Here is an 18,532-nt window from a genome sequence, read left to right as displayed (position 1 = left end):
GAAACAAATCACAAAAAGCAGGAACAGGAATATAATTTAAGCTTCAAACTCCATGCTTCTGTCTCTCTAAAATATATTTCTTATCATTTTGAAATTCATGTGTATCTCTTGTTTGCTGAAACGTTTGACTGAATGACATTTTAAGGTCTTACCGAACTGTTAAAACTCTCTCATTTTATGAATTCAGAGAACCAGTTAGATTATATCCCACAGACATTAAATATGTATTAATTCAGGGCAGGATAATTCAGGAAGAAAAATTCATGACTTTATTTTAAAAAATGAATCTTTATCCTAATGAGTAAAAGTATTATAAATCTTTAAGTGAAAAACCCACTGAGTAACATATTGTAATTCCTTCTAAATGAAAGAAAAAATAAACCTTGTATTTTGATAGCCCTTGTGAAAATATAATGGTAAAAATCCTTTTGCTAAAGACGAAATGAAAAGCAGAAAAAGAAAACTAGTACTTAGAACAAAGCAAAGCTGACATGAGAGAAACCATCTGTCATACAAAATGACACTGATGAAGATGGTGACCAAATGATGGGAAATCACTGCTTCTTCAGCAAATCATGCAGCAGGGCCCCCTTATTGTGTGAAGCAGTGCATTTCTTCTTAAGAAATCAGTTGAGTTATGGTTTTCTGATACACACATGTGACAGCATGCTAACTGATAAATTGAACTTCCAAGGCATATGCAAGTGGACAAGCCAAGATGTTCTCAGTCAAGAAAAAAATCCTCTGCCCTGGCCATTGCTGCTCAGTTGGTGGAGCGTTGGCCCTATGCACCAAGAGGTCATCAGTTTGATTTTTGGTTAGGGCACATGACTGGGTTTGGGGCACAGTCTCCAGTAGGAGGCAGCCAATCAATGTTTCTCTTTCTCTCCCTCCCTTCCTCTCTCTATAAAATTAATAAAAACATTCTTTTACAAGGAAAGAAAAAAATCTTCTAAAAGTGTTTTTATCTGGTAACTAAGAGATAAGAAAGACAGCCAGTCAAACATTTCAATAAAAATTTACCTTTACCTGAATATTAATATCTCCTTCTTCACATTCTTTCCTGTATTTCCTTGGGAGAGTCTCTACTTCACGGATGGCATCTATGGTGACTTGCTGAGGTAGCACCTCAAACAAAGATGTTAAATACATAATTATGGATTTCTTGTCAGGAAGCTGAACAGCAACATCTAAAAGGGGAAGGAAATAAAGACCAGCTTAAATTAGATGTACAAAATATGTGAACAGCTCAGTAGCAAATATAAAATAACTATTCTCAGCACCCATAAACAATACTATTATATAATTTTTGCAGTACCATAGCTCATTAAGTTTATGCTTCATATAATGATAGAAGAGACAAGGCATAGACACTTTCTTAATTTTGTTCAGTATCTTATTTCTTTAAATTCTTCCCTATAAGCTTTTCCCAAATGCTCAAAGATACGCTGACATTTAAGATAATGCCAGATTTTATTAACATTATAAAAGTAAGTCTAGAATTAAATTCCACAACATTTGTAACTAAAGTTTTCACATCATATACAGGTGAGCAGTTAGGAGCCAGCAGTCCCAGATTGAGAGAGAGATGTCCGAATGCTGGTTGAGGCCTGATCCCAGCAGTCAGACATCCCCCAAGGGGTCCCAGATTGGAGAGGGTGCAGGCTGGGCTAAGGGACACCCCTTCCCTTCACCTCCCCACCCTCCCTGTGCATAAATTTCTTGTACCTGGCCTGTAGTACTAGTATAAAACTGCATTTCAGTAAAATTAAACCAAATACTGAATTGGTTATCTAATAATTATATTTTCTTAAAACTTTAACTCTTCTGCTGGTATCAAATAACTATTCGCCAATGAGGTAATTAAATTTCCTCCTACAGGATCCTACAAATTGTTAAGTACAAAAGTTCCGATAACGGCGATAAAATGGCTTGCACCATGTTTCAAACGAAAGAACACTGCTCAGTTCTCATAATTCCTCCTAAAATAACAAACCACAACAACAAATATCACTGCTCTTCGAATATCCAAAATTGTGCAGCAAAATCAAGTTTAAACTTAAGCACTGCACAATACCTTCAGGATCTAACAGCTTTTCAATTCCAAAGTACATTTGAGCCTGGCTGAATGCATGTTCAAGTCTCTCAGTAGGGGACATCTTGAAAACTCTATCTCAGCTGAAGAGATCAGGTCTGAAAATACCACACAAATAAAATACATTGAAGACAACACATGTGGAAATGAAGTGGTCATTGTTATAATCTAACACATTGCAGTTTTAGATTATTTTGTTTGTGAGTTTAAATTAAAAAGTTTAACTTTATATACTAAAACTTTGTCAAATATATATTACTTTAAAGTAACTTATAAAAATAAAAACAATGGATAAACTATTCTAAGTTTCCTGTATTGGCTAAACATACCTATTAAATTTTCTAGGGTAATCACTAGAAGATTAAAAACAGTATATAATACTTTCCAAATAGTAAAAGAAAAATAAGAGGAGGATGAACCTATTAATATAAGATAAAAAGAAAAAAGATATAGAAAAAGAAATAAAAAGCTCAAAATAAATAGGTTAAAAAAATGAAAAATTAACCTAAATACATCAATTACCACCATTAATACTAATGAATTAATTCTCTTATTGAAAGACCAATATTAGCAGAGTGGAAAATCCAGCTTACACAGGATATTCCAAAACCAAAAGTCCTGAGAGAATTACCCTCCATTCACCCTCTCCATTTTACATTGCTTAGTATTTCATGTCTATCTAGATTTTCTTTTAATCCTAAAAACTGGACATTTTGTGTGCTGACTTACACAAAAGTTGATCATTTTTGTGTACTCCATCTGTTATTGCATCCTACACTCACCTACTTCCTGGGATTGCCTCGCCCACTCCACCCCTGATTCCTTTCAGACTTCCTCTCCTATTACTATTCCTACTCACACCCTGCACCCACTGGCCCCCCTCTTGCCAGCTACACTTCTCTTCAGCATGTTTACCACAGCTTTCTGCTACACAACTCACATTTCCTATTCTTTCTTTATTGTCTGCCTCCCTCTAATTGCACATAAACCCCAAGGAGATAGGGGTGTTTGCCTTTTTTCTCTGTTATACAACCTGAGCCTAACACAGGAAAAGTACTACAAACACACTTATTGAACCAATTAGGTAGTTAGTGGAAAAAAGTTTAGGCTAAAACTCAAGTTTTCTGACTACATGTCTTATCCAAGTAGGAACAGTTAACCTCTCTAAACTGATACAGTGAAAAAGATTGGGTGTGGAGGTTCTCTAACCAAATTTTAATTATATATCTCAAAAAAAGCTACAGCAAATATCATTATTATTGTAAAACATTAAAAACATGCCCTTCATTTTCAAGAACAAAATATTCTTCTCATTATTACCAATTCAAATCAATATTGTATTGAAAGGCAAGGCACAAATGAACAGGGGGAAAAAGAGAAGGGGAGGGGAGGAGAGGGAAGAGGAAGAGGGTGAAGGGAAGGGGAGAGGAGGGGACTATTATAATCAATGGATGGTCTACCAAAAATGCGTTAAGTCTGCAGAAACAAACTTAATTTTTAAAATTTTAACAAGTTTCTAGATCTAAGATGTAGTGGTATCAATTATATATTATAAGCACAGCATATACAGGAAACAAAACTTGAAACAATAAATTATTTAAAATGGCAATAAAACATATAAGAAATTTCACCTTTCACATTTAAATCCTTGATGCATCTGAAATTTATTTGTGGGGAAGGTGAGGTAAAGATCCAACTCAGTTACTTACATATGGGTAACCAGTTGTCCCATACCATCTATTTTAATAGCAATCAGTTCAGTTATATATCAGGATGGAGCTATTTCTGAGTCCTTAATTCTGTTAGGTTGATATAGAAACTGCCATTGTTACATGTCAAAATAACAGTCAAGCACTGGCAATTTCATATGGTTCAGCCCGTAATTAAATTAGCGTACTTATTTATAGCACCATAGTTTTAATTAATGTAGCTTCATCATTACTTTTGGTTTCTGTTTGAGAAGTACTTCAGCCTAGTTCTGTTTCACAATTGTACTGGCTCTTCATGGGCTTTTGGTCTTTCATATATTTAGAATCTGTTTATAAATTTCATGAAAAAAAATAATTTTGTATAATAAGTCGGGACTGCACTGAATTACAGAACTTTCCCTTTGGTATAAGAATGGACACTAGCACAATTCTTTGCATATATTTCTGATTAGTGCTGAATGAGTGGGACTGAACTATGTGAATCATTTTACATGTTTTAACTTATGAATATGTAGAAGCAGCTGTGGCTGTGCTGTGCCATTTAAGTCCACAGAATAAAGACTTGGTGGTTAGATTTTTTCCATGATTTCACTTTTCTTAATATTTTGGTAGGACGTGTACAGAAAGGACAGCAGGGCTAGTGGGGAGGGGCTTTAGGGAGGAGCAGTGAGGGAGGGAGGGAGGAGATACACATCTGGAAAGTCCACAACTAAGGAGAGTCATTCTCACTTATGTCGGTGGAGCAGGGCGTTAAAGGCGAGCCCGTCTGCCCAGATGGTAGTGAGGTTGAGGACATTGACTTGGCTGTATGGCCTGGTGGACAGGCGCACCCAGCTCAGCAGGATCTTTTCCTTGTTTGTCTGCTGCAAGGCTAACATGATGCCCTTCATGACATCTTTCACCTGCCAGAGAAACCATGTCCGCCTATGACGTAAAGCAGCTACTGGGATCGAGTCCTTGAATGAGAACTATTTCATTACTTAACCATAGGGATCAGGTCACTGGTGATTCAATTTATTTCAAATTTCCCTTTAAACAGCGATCATTTTGAAGTACTAGAATTTAGAAGGTGATTTTTTACTTCACCATTATACATTACCATACTTTCTGTATCTTAACAATACTCATATTAGATTCAGTTACAATAAACATTACTTTCATAATCCCTAAAAGAGTAATATTTTAATACTATACATTTACAAAGAACTTTTGATAGAAAAGCAACTGTTTTGATTTTCTACAAAAGATAAGGATGCAAGGAAGACTTTTTTGACTGAATGCAAAATCAAAGAATGAAGTAACTTTCCTGATTATAATCAAGAACTAATATTGCACAGTATTATTCTAAAGAAATACATGTGTTTTAAGGAAGTGCTCAAAGAATGATATGCATATGTCAAAATGACACAGCTGATTTAAGGGGGGGTCAATCACATGGGCCAAATTTAGTGTACTTTAAGCGTCAAATCTATTTTCATAAAAGGGTAATATGCTAATTAGACTGGATAGACAGATGTCTTCTGGATGTCCTTCCAGACGTCCTTATGGACAAAGCATAGAGGGGTGGCTGCAAGCGCTGAGGGCAGTCAGCAGCTGCAGCAGCTGCAAGGGCTAAGGGCAGGTGGCTGTGGCCAGCAGTGACAGCAACAACGTGCTGATGGGGGCAGCACCTCCCCTGATTGGCCTGATTGCCTCTCACACAGTAAGGCCAGACTGCAGCTTAGACCAATGGGGAGCAGGTCTAAGCCATGAGTAGGACATCCCCTTAGGGCTCCCAGACCATGAGAGGAGGCAGGCTGGGCTGAGAGACCCCCCTCCTCCACCCACAGTGCACGAATTTTCATGCACCAGGCCTCTAGTAAAGAATAATAGCAAAAAATTACAGCCTATTAAATACGTAAAAATCCTTGAGTGTACACTGCATGTAGATTGAATGAATAAAAAAGTAGATGGATAAACAGATAAAAAAGAGACAAGGGGACGCCCTTCCTTACAATATAAAAGGAACAATGACATTAGAAATTTACTTTTGGCCAAGCATCATAATAATAACTGATCAGCTAAAAATTATGAATGGATCTTAAAACTAATTGGGAAGATTTGATAAGTAGCTGAATATTTACACAGTCTCAAGTATATCTCACAAGACATTTTTTAATAACATAGGGCAGTCACGTTTGGTAGAGGCATAGGCAGATACCACATTACCCAAACAATGAACGTTCACTCTGCCAGAACAAGCCTAACGGACAGTGTGTGCTTCCAGGTGAGTGCACTGAGAAAAAATCAACGTCACTTTTGTGGCATGCCTGCCCAAAATGAATAACCTGAATCTAATCATGAGAAAATATCAGCCAAACCCACAGAAAGGGAGATTCTACAAAATAACAGTCTAGCGCTCCTCAAAATTGACAATATCATAAAACACAAACACTCAGAAACTATTCTGGATTAAAGAGATAAAAGAGACATGGTAAGTATGTTAGAACTATTAATGTTATCATACACATTTTATATTATGTTAATATATAGTAGTTATGTAAGAGAATTCCTTGATTTTAGGAGAACAATTTGTTTTCAGAAAATACACACTGAAGTATTTAGGCAAAGAGAAAAAGAGAAAACACAAATATAGACAATTGTTAACCTTTGGGGAATCTGAGTAACAGTACCTGGAAATTCTTTAAGCTATTTTAGCAAGGTTTTGATGTCTGAAATTTTTAAATTCAATATTTTAAAAAGGCATCTTCTTTTTGTCTAGGCTAGGAAAATAGAGCAGTTTGTCAGTTTCTTTCATTCCAAACGGTTAGGCAGTTAGGCATTGAACTGTGCCCTCCACAAAATTCTATGTTGAAGTCCTATCCCCCAGTACCTTGTAATGTGACTGTATTTAGAGAGTCTTGAAAGAGGTAATTAAGGTAAGTGGAGATAATATGGAGCGGAGGGGTCTCATCCAATATGACTAGTTTCTTGGCATCAGAAGCAAAGATTAGGATATGACATACACAGAGGGAAGACCATGTGGATTCAGAGGGAAAAAGGACCCACAAGCCCAGGAAAGAGGCTGCAGGAAAAAAAAAAATCATTGTTGACACGTTGATCTCAGATTTGTAGCCTCCAGAATTGGGAGAAAATAACTTCTGTTGTTGAAGCCACCCGGTTTGTGGTGCTCTGTGATGCAGAGCTAAGAAACGAATACACAAAGGACACATTTCCAATGCCCAGTAATAAGTGAAAATCCCCCACCTGCCAGTGCAAAATGATGCTCCACAGCAAACCCAGTGTCAGCTTGCGGTTTCCATCTACAATGTCAGTTCCTGCGATATTCACCAAATCCACCTGACACAATAAGAGAGAATAAAGGTTAGATAAAGAAAATAAGACAAGTTCTCCACGGAAGCTGAGGGTTTTGGTTGAGCACATCTAGACAGCCATACATGTGAATGATCAGAGAAATCAGGTAAACTTATATATCAAAAAAAAAAAATGTGTTCTTTTTACCCTAAATCATTAATAAGAAAAAGAGTGACTACTCCTTCACTCATAGGAAAATGTTTCCATAAAGGAGCGGAGGTCCATGCACAGAGCAGGTGGCTGGTTTCAACAGTAAATAATCCAGATGGCACCCATGGGGCCCCATCACCTGACCAACTTATATTGTTCTGATGCAAAACATGCAGAACTCTGCTGACTTTATTTAAAGCATGCACCCTTGTGGAGCCACGTTCCTTCGGCTGGAAAACAAAACACAACATCAATTGAGACAGTCCCTCCACAGCCTGACCAAAAACAACACTGAGACTGACAGAACACAACAGCTCGGCATGGAGACCCCTCTATGCGGGAAGCTCTGGCTGCTTGTCAGGCCATGTGGGGGCTGGTGCTGAAGGAGAAAACTTCCCCAATCTAGCACATTAAGGCAGTCATTCCCTAGCTTGCCTGGACACTGAACCCTCCCCGGGTGCTTCCAAAAATACCAGTGCCTCTCTAACCTAGTGAGTCGGATGCAGTGCAGGTTTGGAATTGTTAGAATTCCCCAGTGATTCTAAGGCACAGACCAATTTGGGGGACAGAGCTTCTTTTCTCTAAATCAGTCTGGGTGAAGGAAGTATAGAAATCGCATTACATCCACACTTCACAAATGCAGACAGAGCAGGGGGACTCAGGGGCACTATCCCAGGTTCCAGCCAGCATTGCAAGGGCCCACTGGGAAGGCAGGAATTGCCACTGGGGAAAGGTGATCTGGGAGGCTTCTTCCTGCCTCACTGGCCAGGGAATCTTGTCTGAGAGAGGGATCAGCCAATTCAACAGGCCTACCTACCATCGGGAAGGCAAAAGGGAGAGTGTAGCACCCCACACTTTGGTAAGAAAGGAATTCATATTTGGGAGTGCATCTCTCTATTCCTCTTATACTAATTCTACCTCCGGTGTTCAAGTCTGTATTCATAAAACTGCATCCTCTTCATTAGCAGAGCTATTTCTGGGAAAGTGTACAGTGCCTTGCACATAAAGTAATAGAGTGGGATTTGATGGAAAAATAAAATAATACTGAAAATTTGAATAAAAATAAATCTCATTGCAAAAACTGGTTTGGCTCAGTGGATAGAGCATCGGCCTACAGACTGGGAGGTCCCAGGTTCGATTCCTCAAGGGCATGTACCTTGGTTGCAGGCACATCCCCAGTAGGGGGTATGCAAAAGGCAGCTGATCGATGATTCCCTCTCACTGATGTTTCTAACTTTGTCCCTCTCTCTTTCTCTTTGTAAAAAAAAAAAAGTAAATAAAATATATTTTTTTAAAAAATAAATAAATAAATATCATAATTTGAACAGCCTTGTTTTAATATTTGTTAAATAACATTGAACCGTGTTTTTATATGCTCTGCTATTCAAAACATTGTGACCGCTTTACTTTTCCATTCTTCTTTATAATTCTCTACTGTGCTGTCCAAGAACAAACATTTGAGTCATTTTATCTTTGATAAACATATAGCACCCTCCCAGGAAACCTGAATATTGCTCTATCGAAACGTTCATTGAAACACTTTTTTTTTAACATCTGTATTTCAGCTTTTACATTTTGAGCAGCCCCAGTGGGTCCTCAAGTACCACTAACGCTGGGAGACAGGCAATGCCTGGGCCTGGTTCCCTAGGCTGACGCCTCTCACCAGCGATGCTCCCGTGAGGCCTTCCAGAAGATCCAGCAGCTTCCTTCCATCTTTGAGGTCTGTGAACATATCGCTGATGGGCGGCTTCCCACTCTGCATAAGAAACAGTAAAATACCACTTAATGCAGCCGCAAAAATTCCATACATGCCTGGCAGGCAAATGAATGGTTTATTTTTTTCTAATGATCATCTGACTATTCAGCTTTGCCTTGTATAAAAAGAACAAATACAAACATAGAGAACGTTGAAATGTCATCACAAATGTTGTGAGCTGAAGGATTTAAAGTGCATTATCTCCTAGAAAGGGAGCAAATAAAGCTGTGGTTGATGTCACTATGCCTTGATGATGATGGTATATGGTCCTGAGAAGGAATAAGAAGATACAGTGAAAATGTAAATGAACCTCCAAACACCTGGGTGCAGAGGCCAATGAAAAGTATGCAGGTCCTCAGTCCATCACTGCCCTTACGTTCACGGTAGGAGAATGTCTGTTTGCATTTCCATTATGCGAGCATGAATTTCAGCTCTTGGGTGCTAGGTCTGTATTGCTAGCTATTTCAATACTGAATGATTAACATGCTTTGAGCTCTGTGTGGAAGCTCAGTATCGGTTCAGTGTTTTCCATCACAAAGCTTATAGGATTCTTAAACTCTCATCCTCTCAATAGTCCTAGATGCTTTCAGTAATAAATATATTTTATAAGCAATAATTATTTTTTTCTTCCCTTTTCACTTTAAAAAACATATGCATAATGTCATATGAAGCAAAATTTTCCTCTGAGCTTGAAATGGAGGAGGAGAGGGGGAGACGTCTGAGGTTTCCAGAAACTTCACATGTATCATCTTTACCTCTCCTCTTCATTCATTACATTTCTTAATGACGTGCAACCGTCAGTCAACAAACAATTTCTAACATGCGGCTTTTCCATATGCTCTAAATACTCTTAAGTGAGGGGAAGTATGGCCAAGTTTTCATCATAGAATCAGTAAAAAATAAACTATGACTCATTTGTATTTAAATAAAGCTACTCTTCACTTCCCAGTTCTCATTTTCCTGAGCAGCGATGGTGTCGGGGACACAAAGATTATCTCCCCGGACTGCAATAACAAACAGATTCGCATGATGCAGGAGACGGTCCAGAGGCAGAAGTATCTCAGGAGCAAGGGAAGTCTCCTGCACAGTAAAGCCCCCCAGCTGCTCTCAGGGAAAGCAAAGGCCAGAAGTGGCCTCCTTACCTGCAGCCTCTGACTTCCCCTTCCTCCACCAACCAAAGTGCACTTCAGCAACCTGCCACCAAATAATCATATTCCGTCTCACGGGCAGGTGAACAACCATGGTCTCAGAGTGAAGAGACAAGAATAGAGGTCAAGTTCATGGGAGAAACAAACAGGGCAATCTAAGCACAGGAAGGATAGTAGGAAATAATGATGATAAGGTCCAGGCAGCATTGAACCTTTTTCAAATTCACTTTCCAGGTATAAGCAAGGTAATATAAAACAGCATAATATAAAATAAAATACATGCAAATATCTGTAATGTAACAACTAATTATGAATGCCCATCAAATCTCACTATAAACAAGAAAAGCTTTTCTTACCCACCGTATAACTCTGGCAAGTTACTTGTTTTTCTGTGTTTATTTGCTCATCTATTAAAAATAAACAATCAGTGTGGCTCAATTGGTTGGAGCACACACTGTGCACTGAAAATCTGCAGGTTCCATCCCTGTCAGGACACATAGCTAGGTTGCTGGTTCAATCCTCAATAGGGGTGCATACAGATCACTGCCTCTCTCTCTCTCTCTCTCTCTCTCTCTCTCTCTCTCTCTCTCTCTCTCTCTCCCCTCTCTCTCTCTCTCTTTCCCTCTCCCTCTCCTTCTCCCTCTCCCTTCCTTCTCCCTCCCCCCTCCCCTTCTCTCTAAATTGGTAAAACATATCCTTGCATGAGAATTTAATAAACAAAAATACAGCTAAGATGACAGATGTTCAATAAGTAGATATTGTCATTCATCTCATAAACTCCTAACTTTAATATTTCTACTGGCATAAAGGTGCCATAAAATTTCAATAATGACTGAAAGGATGGATAAAACAAATAAGTACTTATTTATTCCAGGAAGAAATGTAAAAGCAAGCTCTGAACCTGAGTACATGGTAGTGTCAATTCATTGAGAAATATCTTCCAGGTCCTAAATTCACGAAAGGTACATCCCATTCAAGACTAAATGTGCTGACACAAGAGCACACCTGTGCTTTAGGTATGCACCATGAGATGGCATAATTCTGCAGAACACTCACTGGATTCCTCCTTAACCTCAACTGCAACTCAACGGTAAAGTGGGAGGCGTTAACTAAGAAACAGCATTAATTTTTCTGAATGAGACACTCTTTTTATCTCTCTCGTATACCATGCATTCATTCATTCATTTACTAAACAAATTTTGAGAAAGTTTCCCTGTGGAGCATTCTGTTGCAAAAAAGATGACTGAGACCCAATCCTGTCTTTCTAGAAGCCACTCACTCACACAAGGTCAGCCAATGCCTTTATTTTCTTTAGACACAGAAACGGTACCATAATAACAACTCTTTCTTCATTCTATTTCAAAATTTCAGATAAATATTGTTGGCAATCAATAAGAAATATGTTTTGTGCTGTCAACTTATCGTAGTACTTTCTCACACCACCCCCAAGGATGGTACTATCAGTGTGTACTCACTCCCATCTGCGAACTTCAGGAGAACCACGTGCAGGACGGCCAAAGAGAACAAATACAACATGTGACTTTCCTCTGGGAACGTAGCAATGCTCATACAAATCCAAATCTGTGTTTCAAAATTACACAAAAGCATAGCCATACTCACCCCACATATGGCCAATCAATACATAACACTACATATCCCCAACAAGCACAATTTGTCCAAGATGTGGATTGGGAAAAAACAACCTAAGCCTAACAGGAAGTTCTATCTACAACCTGGAGAGTAACATCGGCAGACGTGGTGATTCAGTGATTTGTGCCCTATGGCAGGAATCAGAAAATGTCTTTTGTAAAGGTCCAGTGAGTACCCAGGTTAGTGCTGCTGGCCAAGGGGCTGATCTCTACTGAAACTTCTCTATCCAGCTGTAATGTGGAAACAGCCACTGTCATCATATAAACAAGTAACCTGGTTGGAATGATGACTCGGTTCCAATAAACTTTATTTGTGGGTTCTGAAATTTGAATTTCATATACCGTCCATGTGTCACAAAATATTTATTCTTCTGATTCTTTACAACCACATAAAAATATAAAACATTTTTAGCTCGTGAGCCATACCAAAACAGAGAGTGGAAGCATGCAATGTTCTTCCATTTCACTCAGACATGTTCTATGAGATTTACAGAGATTTGGCTGTATTATTTACTTGCAGTATTTGTTTCTTTATAATAGTACTAGTGGCCCGTTGCAGGAAGATTCCTGCAATAGAGCTTCCTGCTGCGGTACTACCTAGCCTGCTTTCCTCCTTTCTCCACCGCCCCACTTGCTTCTCCACAACTTAGCTCCCTTCTACAGGTATCGCTTCTTTCTACACTGCCTTGATATGCAAATTAACCGCCATCTTTGTTGGGTCTATTTGCATACTTGTCCTGATTGGCTGGTGGACATGGCTTATTTAGCAGAGTGATGGTTAATTTGCACATTACTGTATTATTAAGTTAGATTTTAAGGTAAGGACACTAAGAAGTAGAGATGACAACTGAGAGTCAGAACCTGGATGTGAAACCACAGAATATGGTTCTGAACCCAGGTCCTCCAAGTCTGTGCTAAATTGCAACTAAAATTATAAGATCACAAAACTGCAACATACAGAGAAGGAAATATTTCATCAGTCGGGAGCAGAGAACAGAGGAAGTTACACGCCATGACTTCCCAAAGAGGGCAACAAGGTATATGTACATCACATTTGAATGAACTCAAGCTCACGGCTTTCAAGCAGAGCTGGTGCTTTCAAAGGCTCTCACCGGGACCCGCCCTGAGAAACAGTTTGGGAATGTCAGAAGTCATCGTTTAATAAAAATAAAAGCATTCTTCCAGACAGTTAACCTCTTAATTTAGATTTTTTTGTTCTTTACAAAACGTATTTGCAGAGATTTCTCTGACAGTTTAATAATTCAATCAAATATTTGGCGAAAACCTCCTTTGTGCCTGGCCTTGCAGAAATGCCAAGTTCAGGTCGCCCTCCCCATTCATATGACAGGGTTTCCATAGTTTCCCAAAAAACATAGAGTAATAGAAACAATCTTGAACGTGGAGCACAGACAAGCCTCGAGTCACATTTAACCTTAAAAAATAAAAAGGGCAACAACACTGTATGATTCCAGAGACAGAAGCTGCAAGTGACCAGCTCTGGTCGCCTCCCCCTGGATCCCCTTTTTCCCTGTACTTCTCTGCACTCCCTTTATGCCAGATTAAGTAAACTGATGCAATTCAGGTTCATCACAATTATAAAATGTGTAGCTTAACCCATGAAATGAAGACTGTATGATCTGGTGAAAGAATGAACACAGCATAGCTTTTGACTGAAAGCGTAATGAGTTCCATGAAATGCCTAAAGTCTTTTAACACCTTGACCAAGGAAAACTAGCAAGATGTGGTATGGTCACTTAAAGAATTAGAGAGTACAGGGTTTAATTTTTAATTCGCCCTTAAAAATTCATGGTAGTCACCACAAGATCTTAAGATTCCATTTAGAAGCTTGCATGGAAGGAGAGAGGGAGCGAAGAAAAGGAAGGAGAAAAAGGGAAACAAGAAAAACAGATGGCTGGGGGATCACACTAACGCCACGTTACCTACAGAGCAATGATTTACACTGTTCACGGAGGAATCAAATCAAAGAATGTGCATGTACCCTAAGAATGACAGTATGCTACAAAACACAAGCTACATCACATGTATCTTTCAGGGCATCTAGAGTCACTCAGCAAGGAACAGAATTGTTACCTTGATTTTGGTAAGTAGTCACTGAGACAGTGCTCATAAAACTGGAATGGTGAGGACCCTCATGTAGGGCTCACACACCTGGCAGCCAGAGGCAGGGCCACGTGAGGACTCCATGGACAAATAACCAGGCAAGGGCTGCTGGCTGAGTAAACCCCAGCTCCATATCCACATCAGGCAAGGTCTGTAGGCAGACTGAATAGACAAATAGACAACACAGCTGATTCCAAGTATGCACACGTGGCAAAGCCATGAAGACGTTTGAAGAATGTGGTTCCTAAAAAGATGGGCTTCCGTGGTACCCGGGCGAGGCATTGGTATGGCATTGACAGCGATAGCGTAAAGGTAAATAAAGTACCTCTTTCTTTGTTTACTACAGGAGAAGCAGCTGCCTGCCCCTTCATTTCCTTTAGAGTGTCCATTTTAAAACATAACAGGCCCTGCAATCCCTCTTCTGGGCACTCAGTTTTTTAAAATATATTTTTAAATTATTATTTTTTACAGAGAGAAAGAGAGAGATAGTTAGAAACATCGATGAGAGAGAGTCATGGATCAGCTGCTCTTGCATACCCCGTACTGAGGATGTGGGCACCCAAATTTTTGAAAATATTTACTTGAAGAATATATAAGTATCCCTATGTTCATTGCAGCACTATACACAGTGTACAGGACATGGAAATAACTGAAGTGTCCTGGGATAGATGATTGGATAAAGAAGATGTGGTACATATGTACAATGCACCACTACTCGGCCTTAACAAAGGATGAGATATTGCCATTTGCGACATGAATAGATCTTGAGAATATCATCCTAAGCAAAGTAAGTCAGACGAAAAAGCTAAGAACCATATGATTTCATGCACATGTGAGATATTAACCTGAAAGCAACAAACAGACATACAAGACCAACAAAAAACTCATAGACAGAGACAAGTTTATGGTGGTTACAAGAGGGAAAGGGGGTGGGAGGGAAGCAGAGTCAAATAAATGGTGACTGAAGAACACGTGGCCTTGGATGGTGAACACACAATACAATACAATACACAGGTGATGTATTATAGAATTGTCTACCTGAAACATATATAATTTGTTAAGCAATGTCACCCAATAAATTGAATAACATTTTTAAATGGTAAAAAAAAATAAAACATAATAGGCCCAATTTTTTTTTATCAGGGATTAAATTGCCTCTAATTTTCCAATGTAAGGTAACAAAACGCAGAAGTCTCTTAGGTGCATCCATTTGTCCCTCCAGGACATGAGTGACCACTGTTCTTCCTTCTACTTGACCATATAGTCATGTGAAATTCTGTCCAGACTTTCTAGTCTTTTGCCACTGCCTGCATGCGACTAGTCTGAACTGCATATTCAATAATAAATTGTGTTTTCCCTGGATTCTGTATTGAATAAAGGCCTTTTTGTTAGCAGGTTTGTTTTTAATTTCGCTAACAGGGAAAACAATAACAATGTCACCACCACCCCAGGAAGGCTTCCCTCATGGTCAGTGGCGCCTGGCTACCTGTAGCAATTGCAGCTAAAAGCTTCTTAGGCCAGGTACAAGGGAAAATGGGTCCAGTGCCCCCTAGCTCAGTTAAACAGAAAAGGCTTCTTTCCCCCCAAACCACCTCCCTTCACCAATCTTCTCTTTACAGCTCACTGGCCCACACTGGCTTAAGCCTACCCACCCAGGCTTACACTTTAAGATCACTCCAGCCACTCTGTAGAAAGTGGAAGAAAGGGAATGGATAAGGTGAAGCACGGAAAGGAAGAAATAAATGGTAGGTTAATTCAGTGATGCATATGTTCAGAAATAATTTTCCAAGAAAAACAATTTAGTTTTGTTTGCAGGAGACAGAAGATACATTTGGCTATTCTGGAGTAGAACCTCCAGGCACACCTGAGAGGCAGTAGCAGAAGATGCAGGAGTCAGAGGACAGGGGGCTTTTCCCTCACCAAGGGAGGCCGCCAGCAGAGAGGGGGTCCTTCCTCAGGCCCTGCCCCTACTGCCCTCCAGCCCCATCAGCCTAAAGTGCCTGTATTGGAGGTGACCAGCAGGAGGTCTGGAAGAGCTGGGGCAGGATGGATCTGAGAGACAAAGGGCAAGGACCACTTCACCTGGCATTTACCCAAAGCTGGCTCTGGGTGGTGACTGGAGGGAGTATAGTGATCCTGGAGGGGAGGAGCGGGTGAAATTGGGGGAGGGGGGGTCCCATGCTGAACAGAACACAAGTAGGTGACTCTGCTCACTGCTTTCTAGGTGAAGGGTGAAAAGGCATTTCCTCTTAGCAGATTAATCCAAAACTTGATCATCAATTACAACGATTCAGCCTATAATACCAAAAGTATTTAACAACTACAAATACGAATAAGCTCAGCCGAAATCATTTATTAAGTACTAAATATGTACAAAATACAGTTTGTTGAATAATATTTAATTTTTATTTTTTGTATTTAATTATTTATTTATGTATAATATTTATTTTAGTTTCACCAGAGTAACCAGGTGAAAGTGATTTTTGCAAGTATAATGTTTGGAACCAACCAACCAACAAACAAATATCAAACAGGATGAAAACAAAACAAGCAAACTTACATAATATAGCCAAAATCTATCAGGAAGCTGTTTAGTAATATGGAATACATTTCATTATTCGCTTTTGAGAGGTACTGGTGAACAGACATAAACTGAAACTTCCTAAGGGGCCACTTGAATGGTCATGGCCCCAAAGACACTTAGTTGAGTGTTTTATATGCCATACACATACTCATGAAAATAAATCAATGGTAGACCCAGTGCGTAACCGTGGAGCTCAAATCTCTACTGGACATGCTATTTATTGTCACACAAGGAAGCCTGGATAGTCTCCTTAACAAGACTTAAAAAAGGCTTAAACACCTGCAGGATGCTTTTGTTGCTCCCTCCTCTACAAACCTCCCTGCACATCTTTTCCCACTTCTATTTTTGTGACTATCAACTTCTAAGATGAAAAAAGGAGAAAATGATAGGCCACTAACAGCAGCGTCCCACTGTTTCCAAAAAGAACACATTTGAATAGCTCTTCACATTGAAACCTATTTAAAAATGCTCCAGATTTCCCCCTTTTCTGTTCTATCTATTTAAATGTCAAGTTTGGAACAGTAACTAAATGAAAACTTGGCTCACCTTTGTCTTCAAAAGGGGAAAAGCAGAAATATGCCCAAACTCAAGTTCAGCATTTTTAAGTTTGCACATTTCTACCTCTAACCTTTATGTGTTAAGCGTTGGACGTTGGTGTTTTGTTGTTGTTGTTTTGTTTTGTTTTGTTTGTTTGTTTGTTTGTTTGTTTTTAGAATCACCTCACTAAACCGATAAAAGAGCTTCAGCAATTTGTACCTCTCAGCTCGGCCAGATGAGAAGCTCTGAAAGTCATCCAAAGAAAATGCAGGCTTAAAGTCAGAACACATTTCCCAACAGTGAAGCAACAAGCCTGGTCCCCCAGGAGACCAGCCACTAACAAACCAAAGGCTCTTCAAATTAGAGGGAACAGAACACTCACGCTTTACCCACCAGACAATGGAATCAAGTGGGCTCACTGAGCCAACACTTTCTTCTTCCATTTCTGTTTTAAAACATATATAATAGCACAGGCCAGGGATGCACAAGTTTGGGGTACCTGGTAGGGTTTTAATTTAGCATTTCAAACTATAATCTTCTATAATGTTTCACAATAATGCCTCTCTATTTCTTAGCAATATGAGGCAAGCAATTATGATCAAGTGTTTCTCATAGCTAGAGGAATAAAAACTAAGAGATCTGAGAAAATTGGCTAATAAACTGCCAAAGGTCAGAAATAAATGAGCCACATATCCAGCAAGAAGTGCTTAATTTCCTAACACTTAGCTCCTTTAGATCACATGTGTCAAACACAAGGCCCGCGGGCCAAATCCGTCCCGCCAGGCCTTGCAATGTGGCCCGCACCACGCTGTCATCACTGCACTCCGCTGCGTTTCCATCACAATGACAGTTTATGACTGTTCAGTAAACCATTCGGCCCACGATTTAGGCTGGATTTTAGATTTTGGCCCCTTCTCTGATTGAGTTCGACACCCCTACTTTAGATAATCATTTTCTTCTGAGCTTTTCAAAATCCAACAACCATAAGTTTTTCTATACTGTATGACTTCTCAGGACAACCAAACTCCAAAGCACTGTGTACTCAGTGAGATATTAACAAGGACTTATATATATATATATATATATATATATATATATATATATATATATCCTTGTTATATATAGTGGATCTTAGCGATCCTATTTCTTTTATATAGTTAAAAATTGAAATATGGTTTTAGATCCATAGTATTCAGTATTCTCAAGCTCTTTTCCAAATCTCTTATTAAGGAATAAATTAAGCCAATTTTTAGTTTTAAAACTGATTTTTCTTCACTCTAAATTTATAGGTGTATCCTATTTTAAGAATCCTACCCACTAGACAAGGGAATGGTACCTATTAAATCCAAATGGAGATTTAATAAACTTTGCAGCACACCTCCAAGAAACCAGGTAAATATGAGACCTTTGCATAGTTGGATTTGTTTGT

The 18,532-nt window shown here is 39.1% G+C and overlaps 1 protein-coding gene across 1 annotated transcript in view; it reads right to left on the bottom strand.

The window, feature by feature from the left end:
- The window catches only part of UTRN (utrophin), a 341,169-nt gene that overhangs the window by 227,937 nt on the left and 94,700 nt on the right, over positions 1 to 18,532 (bottom strand). The window contains 6 exon segments of the mRNA XM_045572887.1: positions 1,030 to 1,190; positions 2,078 to 2,193; positions 4,534 to 4,706; positions 7,051 to 7,143; positions 7,461 to 7,538; positions 8,972 to 9,064. Of these exon segments, the coding sequence (XP_045428843.1) occupies positions 1,030 to 1,190; positions 2,078 to 2,193; positions 4,534 to 4,706; positions 7,051 to 7,143; positions 7,461 to 7,538; positions 8,972 to 9,064 (714 nt within the window).

Source organism: Pipistrellus kuhlii, unplaced genomic scaffold (genome assembly GCF_014108245.1).
Source record: "Pipistrellus kuhlii isolate mPipKuh1 unplaced genomic scaffold, mPipKuh1.p scaffold_m20_p_5, whole genome shotgun sequence".
Taxonomy (NCBI): domain Eukaryota; kingdom Metazoa; phylum Chordata; class Mammalia; order Chiroptera; family Vespertilionidae; genus Pipistrellus; species Pipistrellus kuhlii.
This window is presented reverse-complemented; position numbering and strand designations above follow the sequence as displayed.